The 18,011-nt window shown below is 44.9% G+C and overlaps 1 protein-coding gene across 1 annotated transcript in view; it reads left to right on the forward strand.

The window, feature by feature from the left end:
• The window catches only part of LOC139546237 (FHF complex subunit HOOK-interacting protein 1B-like), a 78,539-nt gene that overhangs the window by 49,791 nt on the left and 10,737 nt on the right, over positions 1–18,011 (forward strand). The window contains exons 7-12 of the mRNA XM_071354373.1: positions 166–333; positions 6,757–6,836; positions 7,662–7,831; positions 10,015–11,442; positions 14,801–14,979; positions 17,388–17,553. Of these exons, the coding sequence (XP_071210474.1) occupies positions 166–333; positions 6,757–6,836; positions 7,662–7,831; positions 10,015–11,442; positions 14,801–14,979; positions 17,388–17,553 (2,191 nt within the window). The remainder of the gene's footprint in view (positions 1–165; positions 334–6,756; positions 6,837–7,661; positions 7,832–10,014; positions 11,443–14,800; positions 14,980–17,387; positions 17,554–18,011) is intronic.

Below are 18,011 nucleotides of genomic sequence, written 5' to 3' on the forward strand. Positions count from 1 at the left end.
CTCCCACTCGCTCTCCCTCCCTCCCTCCCACTCCCTCTCTCTCTCCCTCCCACTCGCTCTCCCTCCCTCCCACTCTCTCTGTCTCTCTCTTCCTCTCTCTCTCTCTCTCTCTCTCTCTCTCTCTCTCTCTCTCTCTCTCTCTCTCCCTCCCTCCCTCCCTCCCAGTCATCTGTAGATGAGATGATAGCCAGTACAGCCTACCTGGATCTGTTCCTGCGCAGCGTCACGGAAACAGCTCTCCTCAAAACCTTCCTACGCTTCATCCTCATGCATCGCCATGACAACGACACCATCCTGGACACCTTGCTAACGCGCGTCAGCAGCAACTCGAGGGTCAGTGGTACAGTAACTGTGTGTGCGGTGCATTAATAGTAGGGACGTACGTATCGGCTCCCCGGTTCAAATGTTTAACGTACTGGTGGATCGGTCCGCGGGAGCCCAAACCGATTTAAGCGTTGGTCAGAAAACCGATACAAATTAAATGTTATTGGTCACATACACATGGTTAGCAGATGTTAATACGAGTGTACGAGTGCTTATGCTTCTAGATCTGTGTGGCAGTATCTAACAGGTAATATCTAACAATTACACAACAAAACCTAATATCTAACAAATTCCACAACAAAACCTAATACACACAATCTAGTAAAGGAATGGGATGAGAATATATAAGTATAAAATATATGGATGAGCAGTGACAGAGCGGCTAAGATGCAATAGATAGTAAAGAATAGATAGTGAAGGACACAGTATATTTTATATACATATGAGATGAGTAATGCGAGATATGTAAACATTATTCAAGTGACTAGTGTTCCATTTATTAAATTGGCCAATGATATCAAGTCTTTATATAGGCAGCAGCCTCTCTGTGCTAGTGATGGCTGTTTAACAATCTGAAGGCCTTGAGATAGAAGCTGTTTTTCAATCTCTCTGTTCTTGCTTTGATGTACCTGTACTGACCTCGCCTTCTGGATGATAGAGGGGTGAACAGGCAGTGGCTCAGGAGGTTGTTGTCCTTGAAGATCTTTTTGGCCTTCCTGTGACATCGGGTGGTGTAGGTAGGTGTCATGGAGGGCAGGTAGTTTGCCGTAGCAGTTGCCGTACCAGGCGGTGATACAGCCCGACAGGATGCTCTCAATTGTGCACCTGTAAAAGTTAGTGAAGGTTTTCGGTGACAAGCCACATTTTTTCAGCCTCCTGAGGTTGAGGAGGCGCTGTTGCGCCTTCTTCACCACGCTGTCTGTGCGCGTGGACAACTTCAGTTTGTCGGTGATATGTACACAGAGGAACGTTCCACCTTCTCCACTGCTGTCTCCTGAAGTCCACGATCATCTCTTTTGTTTTGCTGACATTGAGTGAGAGGTTATTTTCCTGACACCACACTCCGAGGGTCTTGTCGTTGTTGGTAATCAAGCCTACCTGCAAACTTGGTCTGCAAACTTGATTGAGTTGGAGGCGTGCATGGCCACGCAGTCGTGGGTGAACAGGAGAGGGCTCAGAACGCACCCTTGTGGGGCCCCAGTGTTGAGGATCAGCGGGGTGGAGTTTCCTAACCTCACCACCTGGGGGGCGGCCCGTCAAGAAGTCCAGGACCCAGTTGCACAGGGCGGGGTCGAGACCCAGGACCTCAAGCGTAATGACGAGTTTGGAGGGTACTATGGTGTTGAATGCTGAGTTGTAGTCAATGAACAGCATTCTTACGTAGGTATTCCTCTTGTCCAGATGGGATAGGGCAGTGTGCAGTGTGATGGCGATCGCATCGTCTGTGGACCTGTTGGGGCGGTAAGCAAATTGAAGTGGGTCTATGGTGACAGTTAGAGGTCGACCGATTTAATCGGCAGGGCTGATTTAAAGTTTTCATAACAATCGGTAATCTGCGTTTTTGGACGTCGATCATGGCCGACTACATTGCAATCCACGAGGAGACTGCGTGGCAGGCTGACTACCTGTTATGCGAGTGCAGCAAGAAGCCAAGGTAAGTTGCTAGCTAGCATTAAACTTATCTTATAAAAAAACAATCAATCTCAACATAATCACAGCTTAACTGCACATGGTTGATGATATTACTAGTTTAACTAGAATGCCCTGTGTTGCATATAATCACTGTGGTGCCAGTTAATTTTTCATCGAATCACAACCTGCTTTGCCAAACGGGTGACGATTTAACAAAATCGCATTCGCGTCAGGGTATATGCAGCAGTTTGGGCCGCCTGGCTCGTTGCGAACTGTGTGAAGACCATTTCTTCCTAACAAAGACCGTAATTCATTTGCCAGAATTTTACATAATTATGACATAACATTGAAGGTTGTGCAATGTAACAGTAATATTTAGACTTAGGGTTGTCACCCGTTAGATATAATACGGAATGGTTCCGCATTTCACTGAAAGAATAAACTTTTTGTTTTCGAAATGGTAGTTTCCGGATTTGACCATATTAATGACCTAAGGCTCATATTTTTGTGTGTTTATTATATTATAATTAAGTCAGTGATTTGTATTTGATAGAGCAGTCTGACTGAGCGGTGGTAGGCAGCAGCAGGCTCGTAAGCATTAATTCAAACAGCACTTTCCTGCATTTGCCAGCAGCTCTTCGCAATGCTTGAAGCACAGCGCTGTTTATGACTTCAAGCAAGACGTCGATGTCCGCGACGGGGCTGGTTTTTCTTTTTGTAGTCCGTGATTGTCTGTAGACCCTGCCCACATACGTCTCGTGTCTGAGGCGTTGATTGATTTGCGACTCCATTTTGTCTCTATACCGACGCTTTGCTTGTTTGATTGCCATGCGGAGGGAATCACTACAGTTTGTATTTGGCCATGTTTCCAGTCACCTTACCATGATTAAATGCGGTGGTACGTGCTTTCAAATGTTAATGAATTCGCCGGTTCACTCATATTTTAATTCCAAAAATACCTCTTATCTGTTGTGACTGAGTTGATGCGTCCTCTCCTTCGGTTCAGTAGCATATCCAACTGTTATGCATGTGACTGCGAATGACTGTCAGATAAGTGCCCACAGTGTAGAAGACACAGCTGATCGCGACGACCAAATTTTAGGCCGAACCGCTGTTCTTTTCGTGGGCTATGCTTACGTCTGGCACCTTCAGCATTCAAATGCTTTGTAAAATTGGCTTTGGTTTAAACAGTTGGTGTACTTGGTCTTTTTTTTTTACATGAACAGAGTAGGACCCTAATTTCATAAAGGACCGTAATCATTTCGCATTCCAAATTCCAAACGGTCTAAACCATTCGCTTTCGTGAGAGACGGGGATAAAATAAAATAAACTACATTTTATTCATTGGCTAAATGCCATGCTAGTATCTAAATATAAATACTGACATAGTACTAGCTCAAAACATAATTCAAAAATGACAAGTTAATCAGTTGGGGAATGGTGAGTTCAGATCAGATGTGGGGGGACTAAAAGCATACCCCCCCCCTTCCCCCTCCCAATCTGATAGTGGGGTGGTCGAGGTTTTGTCTGCCCAATGGCTCAGCTCAGGTGCCTACTCACACCATTGACATTAACACTCAGTCACTCACTCAGTCACTCACTCACAAACATGCTCATGTTTTGCTGTTTCTGTCTATCTCTACCTGTGTCTAATGTTCTGTTTCTATCTATCTCTACCTGTGTCTAATGTTCTGTTTCTATCAATCTCTACCTGTGTCTAATGTTCTGTTTCTATCTATTTCTACCTGTTTCTAATGTTCTGTTTCTATCTATCTCTACCTGTGTCTAATGTTCTGCTGTTTCTATCAATCTCTACCTGTGTCTAATGTTTTGCTGTTTCTATCAATCTCTACCTGTGTCTAATGTTCTGTTTCTATCTATCTCTACCTGTGTCTAATGTTCTTCTGTTTCTATCTATCTCTACCTGTGTCTAATGTTCTTCTGTTTCTATCTATCTCTACCTGTGTCTAATGTTTTGCTATTTCTATCAATCTCTACCTGTGTCTAATGTTCCTCTGTTTCTATCTATCTCTACCTGTGTCTAATGTTCTTCTGTTTCTATCTATCTCTACCTGTGTCTAATGTTCTGTTTCTATCTATCTCTACCTGTTTCTATCTATCTCTACCTGTGTCTAATGTTCTGTTTCTATCTATCTCTACCTGTGTCTAATGTTCTGTTTCTATCTATCTCTACCTGTGTCTAATGTTCTGTTTCTATCTATCTCTACCTGTGTCTAATGTTCTGCTGTTTCTATCTATCTCTACCTGTGTCTAATGTTCTGCTGTTTCTATCTATCTCTACCTGTGTCTAATGTTCTGCTATTTCTATCTATCTCTACCTGTGTCTAATGTTCTGCTGTTTCTATCTATCTCTACCTGTGTCTAATGTTCTGTTTCTATCTATCTCTACCTGTGTCTAATGCTCTGCTGTTTCTATCTATCTCTACCTGTGTCTAATGTTCTGCTGTTTCTATCTATCTCTACCTGTGTCTAATGTTCTGTTTCTATCTATCTCTACCTGTGTCTAATGTTCTGTTTCTATCTATCTCTACCTGTGTCTAATGTTCTTCTGTTTCTATCTATCTCTACCTGTGTCTAATGTTCTTCTGTTTCTATCTATCTCTACCTGTGTCTAATGTTCCTCTGTTTCTATCTATCTCTACCTGTTTCTATCTATCTCTACCTGTGTCTAATGTTCTTCTGTTTCTATCAATCTCTACCTGTGTCTAATGTTCCTCTGTTTCTATCTATCTCTACCTGTTTCTATCTATCTCTACTTGTGTCTAATGTTCTTCTGTTTCTATCTATCTCTACCTGTGTCTAATGTTCTTCTGTTTCTATCTATCTCTACCTGTGTCTAATGTTCCTCTGTTTCTATCTATCTCTACCTGTTTCTATCTATCTCTACCTGTGTCTAATGTTCTGTTGTTTCTATCTATCTCTACCTGTGTCTAATGTTCTTCTGTTTCTATCTATCTCTACCTGTGTCTAATGTTCTTCTGTTTCTATCTATCTCTACCTGTGTCTAATGTTCCTCTGTTTCTATCTATCTCTACCTGTTTCTATCTATCTCTACCTGTGTCTAATGTTCTTCTGTTTCTATCAATCTCTACCTGTGTCTAATGTTCTTCTGTTTCTATCAATCTCTACCTGTGTCTAATGTTCCTCTGTTTCTATCTATCTCTACCTGTTTCTATCTATCTCTACCTGTGTCTAATGTTCTTCTGTTTCTATCTATCTCTACCTGTGTCTAATGTTCTGTTTCTATCTATCTCTACCTCTGTCTAATGTTGTGCTGTTTCTATCTATCTCTACCTGTGTCTAATGTTCTTCTGTTTCTATCAATCTCTACCTGTGTCTAATGTTCTGTTATTTCTATCTATCTCTACCTATGTCTAATGTTCTTCTGTTTCTATCTATCTCTACCTGTGTCTAATGTTTTGTTTCTATCTATCTCTACCTGTGTCTAATGTTCTGCTGTTTCTATCTATCTCTACCTGTGTCTAATGTTCTTCTGTTTCTATCAATCTCTACCTGTGTCTAATGTTCTGCTGTTTCTATCTATCTCTACCTGTGTCTAATGTTCTGTTGTTTCTATCTATCTCTACCTGTGTCTAATGTTCCTCTGTTTCTATCTATCTCTACCTGTGTCTAATGTTCTTCTGTTTCTATCTATCTCTACCTGTGTCTAATGTTCTTCTGTTTCTATCTATCTCTACCTGTTTCTATCTATCTCTACCTGTGTCTAATGTTCTTCTGTTTCTATCTATCTCTACCTGTGTCTAATGTTCTTCTGTTTCTATCTATCTCTACCTGTGTCTAATGTTCCTCTGTTTCTATCTATCTCTACCTGTGTCTAATGTTCCTCTGTTTCTATCTATCTCTACCTGTTTCTAATGTTCTTCTGTTTCTATCTATCTCTACCTGTGTCTAATGTTCTTCTGTTTCTATCTATCTCTACCTGTGTCTAATGTTCCTCTGTTTCTATCTATCTCTACCTGTGTCTAATGTTCCTCTGTTTCTATCTATCTCTACCTGTTTCTATCTATCTCTACCTGTGTCTAATGTTCTGTTTCTATCTATCTCTACCTGTTTCTAATGTTCCTCTGTTTCTATCAATCTCTACCTGTGTCTAATGTTCCTCTGTTTCTATCTATCTCTACCTGTTTCTATCAATCTCTACCTGTGTCTAATGTTCTTCTGTTTCTATCTATCTCTACCTGTGTCTAATGTTCCTCTGTTTCTATCTATCTCTACCTGTTTCTAATGTTCCTCTGTTTCTATCAATCTCTACCTGTGTCTATCTATCTCTACCTGTGTCTAATGTTCTGTTTCTATCTATCTCTACCTGTGTCTAATGTTCTGTTGTTTCTATCTATCTCTACCTGTGTCTAATGTTCTGTTATTTCTATCTATCTCTACCTGTGTCTAATGTTCTGTTATTTCTATCTATCTCTACCTGTGTCTAATGTTCTGTTTCTATCTATCTCTACCTGTGTCTAATGTTCTGTTTCTATCTATCTCTACCTGTGTCTAATGTTCTGTTATTTCTATCTATCTCTACCTGTGTCTAATGTTCCTCTGTTTCTATCTATCTCTACCTGTTTCTATCTATCTCTACCTGTGTCTAATGTTCTGTTTCTATCTATCTCTACCTGTGTCTAATGTTCTGTTATTTCTATCTATCTCTACCTGTGTCTAATGTTCTGTTATTTCTATCTATCTCTACCTGTGTCTAATGTTCTTCTGTTTCTATCTATCTCTACCTGTGTCTAATGTTCTGTTATTTCCCTCCTACAGCTGTGTATGGTGTCTTTGAGCCTGTTCCGGACTCTACTCTCTCTCAACTGTGAAGACCTCATGTTGCAGTTGGTTCTCAGGTAGAAACTGTGTCTTTGTCTGTCTGTCTGTCTGTGTAGTCTATATGGAATGTGTGTGTAGTCTATATGGAATGCGTGTGTGTAGTCTATATGGAATGCGTGTGTGTAGTCTATATGGAATGCGTGTGTGTAGTCTATATGGAATGCGTGTGTGTAGTCTATATGGAATGCGTGTGTGTAGTCTATATGGAATGCGTGTGTGTAGTCTATATGGTATGCGTGTGTCTAGTCTATATGGAATGCGTGTGTCTAGTCTATATGGAATGTGTGTGTCTAGTCTATATGGAATGTGTGTGTCTAGTCTATATGGAATGCGTGTGTGTAGTCTATATGGAATGCGTGTCTAGTCTATATGGAATGCGTGTGTCTAGTCTATATGGAATGTGTGTGTCTAGTCTATATGGAATGTGTGTGTCTAGTCTATATGGAATGCGTGTGTGTAGTCTATATGGAATGCGTGTCTAGTCTATATGGAATGCGTGTGTCTAGTCTATATGGAATGTGTGTGTCTAGTCTATATGGAATGTGTGTGTCTAGTCTATATGGAATGCGTGTGTCTAGTCTATATGGAATGCGTGTCTAGTCTATATGGAATGCGTGTCTAGTCTATATGGAATGCGTGTCTAGTCTATATGGAATGCGTGTCTAGTCTATATGGAATGCGTGTGTAGTCTATATGGAATGCGTGTCTAGTCTATATGGAATGCGTGTGTAGTCTATATGGAATGCGTGTGTAGTCTATATGGAATGCGTGTGTAGTCTATATGGAATGCGTGTGTAGTCTATATGGAATGTGTGTGTAGTCATTGTTTTGTTGTCGTGCAGGTATCTGCTGCCCTGTACCCATGTGATGTTGAGTCAGAGGCGTGCTGTCAGGGACACTGATCTCTATGGTAAATCAGCTGACAAGTTCCTGTCCCTCATCCCAGAGTGCTGCCGCCTGAGCATACTGCCCTCTGCTGAGCGGGAGGAAGAACCTGCCTTCTGGGGGAAAGGTAACCAACTGGACACTTTATGTTATTGACACTTTATTCAGACAGTAAGGAAATTAGATGGTGGGGGGTGTTGGTCCCTGGTCTCCTGTGGGGGGTTGGTCCCTGGTCTCCTGTGGGTGGGCCTGGTCTCCATCTCCCTCCCCAAACCTCTCCATCTCCCTCCCCAAACCTCTCCATCTCCCTCCACAAACCTCTCCATCTCCCTCCACAAACCTCTCCATCTCCCTCCCCAAACCTCTCCATCTCCCTCCCCAAACCTCTCCATCTCCCTCCCCAAACCTCTCCATCTCCCTCCCCAAACCTCTCCATCTCCCTCTCATCTCCCTCCCCAAACCTCTCCATCTCCCTCTCCATCTCCCTCCCCAAATCTCTCCATCTCCCTCTCCATCTCCCTCCCCAAACCTCTCCATCTCCCTCTCCATCTCCCTCCCCAAACCTCTCCATCTCCCTCCCCTAATCTCTCCATCTCCCTCTCCATCTCCCTCCCCAAACCTCTCCATCTCCCTCTCCATCTCCCTCCCCAAACCTCTCCATCTCCCTCCCCAAACCTCTCCATCTCCCTCCCCAAACCTCTCCCTCCCTCCCCAAACCTCTCCCTCCCCAAACCTCTCCCTCTCCCTCCCCAAACCTCTCCATCTCCCTCCCCAAACCTCTCCATCTCCCTCCCCAAACCTCTCCATCTCCCTCCCCAAACCTCTCCATCTCCCTCCCCAAACCTCTCCATCTCCCTCCCCAAACCTCTCCATCTCCCTCTCCATCTCCCTCCCCAAACCTCTCCCTCCCTCCCCAAACCTCTCCCTCTCCCTCCCCAAACCTCTCCCTCCCCAAACCTCTCCCTCCCCAAACCTCTCCCTCTCCCTCCCCAAACCTCTCCCTCTCCATCTCCCTCCCCAAACCTCTCCCTCTCCATCCCCCTCCCCAAACCTCTCCATCTCCCTCCTGACTCTGCCTCTGTCCCTGATCCCTCCTTTTCTTGATCTATTTACCAAGAAAAGCGAATGTGCTTTTACAGAACTTTATTTAAACTATGTTTGGTAGAAATAGAATGTTTATTTTGGTGTGGCGGCAATGATTCTGCCGTGGAGCAGCGCCACGCTTAAATGAGTGCAGAGGAAACACTGCCATGGTGTTGAGAGTTGGATGCAGTTGAACTAGAAGTGTTAAAGGATAACAATGACTGACATTCCTCCCTGTTATGTGCTCTTTGTCTCCGTCTGTCTCCATCCGTCTGTCTCTGTCGGTCTGTCTCCGTCCCCCTGTCTGTCTGTCTGTCTGTCTGTCTGTTTGTCTCCGTCCGTCTGTCTGTTTGTCTCCGTCCGTCTGTCTGTTTGTCTTCCCCACCTGTCTGTCTGTTTGTCTTCCCCACCTGTCTGTCTGTTTGTCTTCCCCACCTGTCTGTCTGTTTGTCTTCCCCACCTGTCTGTCTGTTTGTCTTCCCCACCTGTCTGTCTGTTTGTCTTCCCCACCTGTCTGTCTGTTTGTCTTCCCCACCTGTCTGTCTGTTTGTCTTCCCCACCTGTCTGTCTGTTTGTCTTCCCCACCTGTCTGTCTGTTTGTCTTCCCGACCTGTCTGTCTGTTTGTCTTCCCCACCTGTCTGTCTGTTTGTCTTCCCCACCTGTCTGTCTGTTTGTCTTCCCCACCTGTCTGTCTGTTTGTCTTCCCCACCTGTCTGTCTGTTTGTCTTCCCCACCTGTCTGTCTGTTTGTCTTCCCCACCTGTCTGTCTGTTTGTCTTCCCCACCTGTCTGTCTGTTTGTCTTCCCCACCTGTCTGTCTGTTTGTCTTCCCCACCTGTCTGTCTGTTTGTCTTCCCCACCTGTCTGTCTGTTTGTCTTCCCCACCTGTCTGTCTGTTTGTCTTCCCCACCTGTCTGTCTGTTTGTCTTCCCCACCTGTCTGTCTGTTTGTCTTCCCCACCTGTCTGTCTGTTTGTCTTCCCCACCTGTCTGTCTGTTTGTCTTCCCCACCTGTCTGTCTGTTTGTCTTCCCCACCTGTCTGTCTGTTTGTCTTCCCCACCTGTCTGTCTGTTTGTCTTCCCCGCCTGTCTGTCTGTTTGTCTTCCCCGCCTGTCTGTCTGTTTGTCTTCCCCGCCTGTCTGTCTGTTTGTCTTCCCCGCCTGTCTGTCTGTCTGTCTGTTTGTCTCTCCCACCTGTCTGTCCGTCTCTCCCTGTGTCTGTCTGTAGTACTGAACAGTCCCAGCTCAGAGTCTCCTGTACACCCCAAACCGAGCACTCCGTCCCGCCTGGCCCTCTTCATGCGCCAGCAGAGCACTGCACTGCCCTTCACCCCTTCACCCACTGAGACGGTCCCCTCGTCCCCCCGCGGGGGCCCTAGCACCCCCCTGTCCCCCGACAGCCCCATGCACCCCGTCCCAGAGGGGCTGGACTGGGAGTCGGGGTACCTGGAGTACCTCAGGGACGCACGTAGGGGGGTAGAGCTGTGCTCCTGGGCCTGCCGGAACTGGTCAGCCCCCTACGACGGAGAGGACCCCTCACCCAACACGGCCCCTCTACCTCCCCCGCCCCCCACCTCCAACCCCTCCCTGGCCATGTTCCCAGAGCACTTCTCCTTCCAGCAGGGAGGAGGTGGTGGTAGTACCTCCCACGGCCAGCAGAGGGCAGCGGTGGTGGCAGCAGCTCGGTCAGAGTGGAGCAGTACAGAGAGGGACAGTGGAGAGTGGGACGTCACCATCGGTAAGAACAACTGTACTATCAGCCTCACGCCCCGCACCAAAAAACGCAGCCTGCAGAGAGAGGAGGTCCCCCTCCCAAAACCTCTCCACCTCCCTCCTGACTCTACCTCTGCCTCCGTCCTTGACCCCTCTGCTGCCCCCCACCTCCCCTCCGGCCCCTCCATAGGCCCTCACCAGCCCATCTTCAATGGAACGTCGTCAGGGGGTCAGGAGGACAGGTGTCCAGACAGCCGGGATGGAGGGATGGAGGTTAAGAAGGTGAAGAGAGATTTGGGCGAGCAGCAGCATCCTGCGGGGGTGGGGGACTCTAGTCAGAACATTGCGGTAGATGCCAGCCCGGCCCCTGCCCAGTCCTGTGGGCCCCTACAGGTGTTGCACAGTGAAGGGAATAGAAGTGTGACTGGGGAAAACTCCCGACGTCTTCCATCACACATACAGAGTCCCACCCAGGATCAGCCTGCTCCGTGGACTCCAGCACCTTGTACCAACTCCTCCAACGTCAGCCCGACCCCTCAGGTCCCCGGATCGGGACCTCCAGAGGCAATGCTCTCTACCCAGTCAGAAGCAGTGGAGCGGCTGATCTCTGAGCTCCTGGATGGGGTCGGACCGGGGGAGGGGGGCCAGCAGGGGCCTGGAGACTCCAACGGCCAGGGCATCAGCATCGAGGCCTTCACCCAGGAACTCCGGGAGCTGGAGGAGAGGGTGAGGGAGAGGAGCAGGGGGGTGGGGCTTCTCAGACAGCTGGAGGAGACTACCAGAGACCCCGACTCAGAGGAACCGCTGCCTCCTTCGCCGCTGGACGCTGACCTGATCGGGACTGGGGCAGGGGCTGGGGTGGAGCCCAAGGGACTGGCGTCAGCTGTGGGGCTGTTCAGCCCTGCCAGGCCTCTAGGACAGCCATCCTCTCAGCCCTACACAGGTGACAAAGACCACCACACTACAGTGTAATGTCTATCGCACTGTTGATATTGTCTTTTCTGAAGTTGTTTCTGGGGATGATGTCAGTTGCCAAATATTGATTTGGTGTTTGATGTTGGAGGATATTGATATTGATTGATGTTGGAGGATATTGATTGATGTTGGAGGATATTGATTGATGTTGGAGGATATTGATTGATGTTGGAGGATATTGATTGATGTTGGAGGATATTGATTGATGTTGGAGGATTTTGATTGATGTTGGAGGATATTGTAAATATTGATTGATGTTGGAGGATATTGATTGATGTTGGAGGATATTGATTGATGTTGGAGGATATTGATTGATGTTGGAGGATATTGATTGATGTTGGAGGATTTTGATTGATGTTGGAGGATATTGATTGATGTTGGAGGATATTGATTGATGTTGGAGGATATTGATTGATGTTGGAGGATTTTGATTGATGTTGGAGGATATTGATTGATGTTGGAGGATATTGATTGATGTTGGAGGATATTGATTGATGTTGGAGGATATTGATTGATGTTGGAGGATATTGATTGATGTTGGAGGATATTGATTGATGTTGGAGGATATTGATTGATGTTGGAGGATTTTGATTGATGTTGGAGGATGTTGATTGATGTTGGAGGATATTGATTGATGTTGGAGGATATTGATTGATGTTGGAGGATATTGATTGATGTTGGAGGATATTGATTGATGTTGGAGGATATTGATTGATGTTGGAGGATATTGATTGATGTTGGAGGATATTGATTGATGTTGGAGGATGTTGATTGATGTTGGAGGATGTTGATTGATGTTGGAGGATGTTGATTGATGTTGGAGGATATTGATTGATGTTGGAGGATATTGATTGATGTTGGAGGATATTGATTGATGTTGGAGGATATTGATTGATGTTGGAGGATTTTGATTGATGTTGGAGGATATTGATTGATGTTGGAGGATTTTGATTGATGTTGGAGGATTTTGATTGATGTTGGAGGATATTGATTGATGTTGGAGGATTTTGATTGATGTTGGTGGATATTGATTGATGTTGGTGGATATTGATTGATGTTGGAGGATATTGATTGATGTTGGAGGATATTGATTGATGTTGGAGGATTTTGATTGATGTTGGAGGATTTTGATTGATGTTGGAGGATGTTGATTGATGTTGGAGGATGTTGATTGATGTTGGAGGATGTTGATTGATGTTGGAGGATGTCGATTGATGTTGGAGGATATTGATTGATGTTGGAGGATGTTGATTGATGTTGGAGGATGTTGATTGATGTTGGAGGATGTTGATTGATGTTGGAGGATATTGTAAATATTGATTGATGTTGGAGGATATTGATTGATGTTGGGGGATATTGATTGATGTTGGAGGATATTGATTGATGTTGGAGGATATTGATTGATGTTGGAGGATATTGATTGATGTTGGAGGATGTTGATTGATGTTGGAGGATATTGTAAATATTGATTGATGTTGGAGGATATTGATTGATGTTGGGGGATATTGATTGATGTTGGAGGATATTGATTGATGTTGGAGGATATTGATTGATGTTGGAGGATATTGATTGATGTTGGGGGATATTGATTGATGTTGGAGGATATTGATTGATGTTGGAGGATTTTGATTGATGTTGGGGGATATTGATTGATGTTGGAGGATATTGATTGATGTTGGAGGATATTGATTGATGTTGGAGGATATTGATTGATGTTGGAGGATATTGATTGATGTTGGAGGATGTTGATTGATGTTGGAGGATATTGTAAATATTGATTGATGTTGGAGGATATTGATTGATGTTGGGGGATATTGATTGATGTTGGAGGATATTGATTGATGTTGGAGAATATTGATTGATGTTGGAGGATATTGATTGATGTTGGAGGATGTTGATTGATGTTGGAGGATATTGTAAATATTGATTGATGTTGGAGGATATTGATTGATGTTGGGGGATATTGATTGATGTTGGAGGATATTGATTGATGTTGGAGGATATTGATTGATGTTGGAGGATATTGATTGATGTTGGGGGATATTGATTGATGTTGGAGGATATTGATTGATGTTGGAGGATTTTGATTGATGTTGGGGGATATTGATTGATGTTGGAGGATATTGATTGATGTTGGAGGATATTGATTGATGTTGGAGGATATTGATTGATGTTGGAGGATATTGATTGATGTTGGAGGATGTTGATTGATGTTGGAGGATGTTGATTGATGTTGGAGGATGTTGATTGATGTTGGAGGATATTGATTGATGTTGGAGGATGCTCAATTGTTTGACTTTTAATGTTGGTTTTATATTTATTTTAATTAGCGCACCAGGTGGTATTAGTTAGTTATATTTTAAATGCTGGACTGTTTGGTGTTTGGTGTGACACAGTAAATTAATACTGACTGTTTGGTATGACACAGTAAATTAATACTGACTGTTTGGTGTGACACAGTAAATTAATACTGACTGTTTGGTTTGACACAGTAAATTAATACTTACTGTTTGGTGTGACACAGTAAATTAATACTGACTGTTTGGTGTGACACAGTAAATTAATACTGACTGTTTGGTGTGACACAGTAAATTAATACTGACTGTTTGGTGTGACACAGTAAATTAATACTGACTGTTTGGTGTGACACAGTAAATTAATACTGACTGTTTGGTGTGACACAGTAAATTAATACTGACTGTTTGGTGTGACACAGTAAATTATTACTGACTGTTTGGTGTGACACAGTAAATTAATACTGACTGTTTGGTGTGACACAGTAAATTAATACTGACTGTTTGGTGTGACACAGTAAATTAATACTGACTGTTTGGTGTGACACAGTAAATTAATACTGACTGTTTGGTGTGACACAGTAAATTATTACTGACTGTTTGGTGTGACACAGTAAATTATTACTGACTGTTTGGTGTGACACAGTAAATTAATACTGACTGTTTGGTGTGACACAGTAAATTAATACTGACTGTTTGGTGTGACACAGTAAATTATTACTGACTGTTTGGTGTGACACAGTAAATTAATACTGACTGTTTGGTGTGACACAGTAAATTATTACTGACTGTTTGGTGTGACACAGTAAATTAATACTGACTGTTTGGTGTGACACAGTAAATTAATACTGACTGTTTGGTGTGACACAGTAAATTATTACTGACTGTTTGGTGTGACACAGTAAATTAATACTGACTGTTGCTTCCTTTGGTATTTCGTGTTGCCTGTTTTTTCATGTTGGATCTAGCCTTCCGTTAGTGTGCTGGTGTACCCTCTCCCGCCGTTCTCACGTTCTCTCCCTCCCCCGTCAGGTCCGTTTATGGTGGTTCTGTTTGCCAAGCTGGAGAACATGCTCCAGAACTCTTTGTATGTGAACATCTTGCTGACAGGGATCCTGTGCCAGCTAGCCTGCTACCCTCAGCCCCTGCTCCGATCCTTCCTCCTCAACACCAACATGGTGTTCCAGCCCAGCGTCAAGTCTCTCATACAGGTAGGAAGACATCACTGTGTTCCTGGTCTGGTAGAAAGTCTCTCATACAGGTAGGAAGACATCGCTGTGTTCCTGGTCTGGTAGAAAGTCTCTCATACAGGTAGGAAGACATCACTGTGTTCCTGGTCTGGTAGAACGTCTCATACAGGTAGGAAGACATCGCTGTGTTCCTGGTCTGGTAGAACGTCTCTCATACAGGTAGGAAGACATCACTGTGTTCCTGGTCTGGTAGAAAGTCTCTCATACAGGTAGGAAGACATCGCTGTGTTCCTGGTCTGGTAGAAAGTCTCTCATACAGGTAGGAAGACATCGCTGTATTTCCAGGCAGACATAGGGGGGTTGTGTGATGTTTACTAAGTAGTTGTCATCTTGTAAACGACCACGTTCTGCCACAAGGGTCAGTTGGCCATCTCTTCTAATCTCTTGCCCTAACATCACCTGGCTGTCCTCTGCTGTCCTCCGTCACTCATCTTCGCTCTGTTCCCTTCAACTGCTGACCACTTTCTCCTCTGCCCTCTGACCTCTGCTGCTCTCTCAATGGACTGTTTATACAGTGCATTTGGAAAGTATTCAGACCCCTTGACATTTTCCACGTTACATTACAGCCTTATTCTAAAATGGATTAAATTGTGTGTCCCCCCCCCTCAATCTAAACATAATACCCCATAATGATAAAGCAAAAACAGGTTTTTAGACATATTTGCAAATGTATATATAAAATAAAATATATATAATATCACATTTACGTAAGTATTCAGACCCTTTACTCAGTACTTTGTTGAAGCACCTTTGGCAGCGATTACAGCCTCGAGTCTTCTTGGGTATGACGCTACAAGCTTGACACACCTGTATTTGGAGTTTCTCCCATTCTTCTCTGCAGATCCTCTCAAGCTCTGTCAGGTTGGACGAAGCTATTTTTAGGTCTCTCCAGAGATGGGTTCGATTGGGTTCAAATCTCGGTTTCATCAGACCAGAGAATCTTGTTTCTCATGCTCAGAGTCCTTTAGGTGCCTTTTGGCAAATTCATAGCTGTCATGTACCTTTTACTGAGGAGTGGCTTCCGTCTGGCCACTTTAGCATAAAGTCCTGATTGGTGGAGTGTGCAGAGATGGTTGTCCTTCTGGAAGGTTCTCCCATCTCTACAGAGGAACTCTAGAGGTGTGTCAGAGTGACCATCGGGTTCTTGGTCACCTCCCTGACAAAGGCCCTTCTCCCCCAATTGCTCAGTTTGGGGAAGCTCTAGGAAGAGTCTTGGTGATTCCAAACTTATTCCATTTAAGAATGATGGAGGCCACTGTTCTTGGGGACCTTCAATGCTGCAGAATTTGTTTGGTACCGTTCCCCGGATCTGTGCCTCGACCCAATCCTGGCTTGGTTTTTGCTCAGACATGCACTGTCAACTGTGGGACCTTACATAGACAGGTGTGGGCCGTTCCAAATCATGTCCAATCAATTGAATTTACCACAGGTGGACTCCAAGTTGTAGAAACTTCTCAAGGATGATCAATGGAAACAGGATGCACCTGAGCTCAATTTCGAGTCTCATCGTAAAGGGTCTGAATACTTATGTAAATAAGGTATTTCTATTTATTATTTTTTGAAATTTGCATAAACCTTTTTTGCTTTGTCATTATGGGGTATTGTGTGTAGATTGATGAGGAAAACATTTAGTGTAATCTATTTTTGAATAAGGCTGTAACGTAACAAAATGTGGAAAAAGTCAAAGGGTCTGAATACTTTCCCGAATGCACTGTATGTCAGAATAGCTTGAAGCCATACGGCTGTATGTTTTTTGTAATGATCAGATTACTTACTATCTCCCTTTCTCCTCCCTCCCCTGCCTGCTCTGTCTTCTCTCTCCCCTTCCTCTTCTCTTCTCTCTCTCTCCCCTTCCTCTTCTCTTCTCTCTCTCTCCCCTGCCTTCTCTCTCTCCTCTCTCTTCCCTCTCTCCTCTCTCTTCCCTCTCTGCCCTCCCTCCTCTCTTCTCTCTCTCTCCCCTGCCTTCTCTCTCTCCTCTCTCTTCCCTCTCTCTTCTCTCTTCCCTCTCTGCCCTCCCTCCTCTTCTCTCTTTCTCCCCTGCCTTCTCTCTCCTCTCTCTTCCCTCTCTCCTCTCTCCCCTGCCTTCTCTCTCTCCTCTCTCTTCCCTCTCTCCTCTCTCTTCCCTCTCTGCCCTCCCTCCTCTCTTCTCTCTCTCCCCTGCCTTCTCTCTCTCCTTTCTCTCTTCTCTCTCTCCTCTCTTCCCTCTCTTCTCTCTCTCCCCTGCATTCTTTCTCTCCTCTCTTCCCTCTCCCCCCTTCCTCATCTCTATCCTTCCTCCTCTCTCTTCTCTCTCTCCCCTGCCTCCTCGCTTCCCACTCCCCACTCTCTCCCCCCCCCCCCTCTCCCTCTCCCCCTCTCCCCTGCCTCAGGTTCTGGGCTCAGTAAAGAATCGCATTGAGGTGTTTGCAGCGTCCCATGAGGACTTCCCTGCCATGCTGAGGAAAGCCCAGCGGTACCTGGTTGCCAGGGGCAAAGTGGACTGGGCCGACTCTTCCCCCATGGGGGTACCCACACTGCGACGCTCTGATTCCCTGGGTGAGAGGGACACACACCAGACACACACACACACACACACACACACACACAGCGTGTAGTAGCCCATTGGAAAGCTAGAGAGAATGAATAATGCAGAGGCTGTGTTGTAGTTGATTTGTGGGAATTGTGCCATCTGTTCACAGGGTTACTGGGTTGAATGGAATTGGGTAGGCAGCAGCAGGGAGGGTGTCTGGATGGTTCTGCTTTGGCTGCTACTGTCTGGATGGTTCTGCTTTGGCTGCTACTGTCTGGATGGTTCTGCTTTGGCTGCTACTGTCTGGATGGTTCTGCTTTGGCTGCTACTGTCTGGATGGTTCTGGTTTAGCTGCTACTGTCTGGATGGTTCTGGTTTAGCTGCTACTGTCTGGATGGTTCTGCTTTGGCTGCTACTGTCTGGATGGTTCTGGTTTAGCTGCTACTGTCTGGATGGTTCTGCTTTGGCTGCTACTGTCTGGATG

Source organism: Salvelinus alpinus, chromosome 20 (assembly GCF_045679555.1).
Source record: "Salvelinus alpinus chromosome 20, SLU_Salpinus.1, whole genome shotgun sequence".
NCBI lineage: Eukaryota > Metazoa > Chordata > Actinopteri > Salmoniformes > Salmonidae > Salvelinus > Salvelinus alpinus.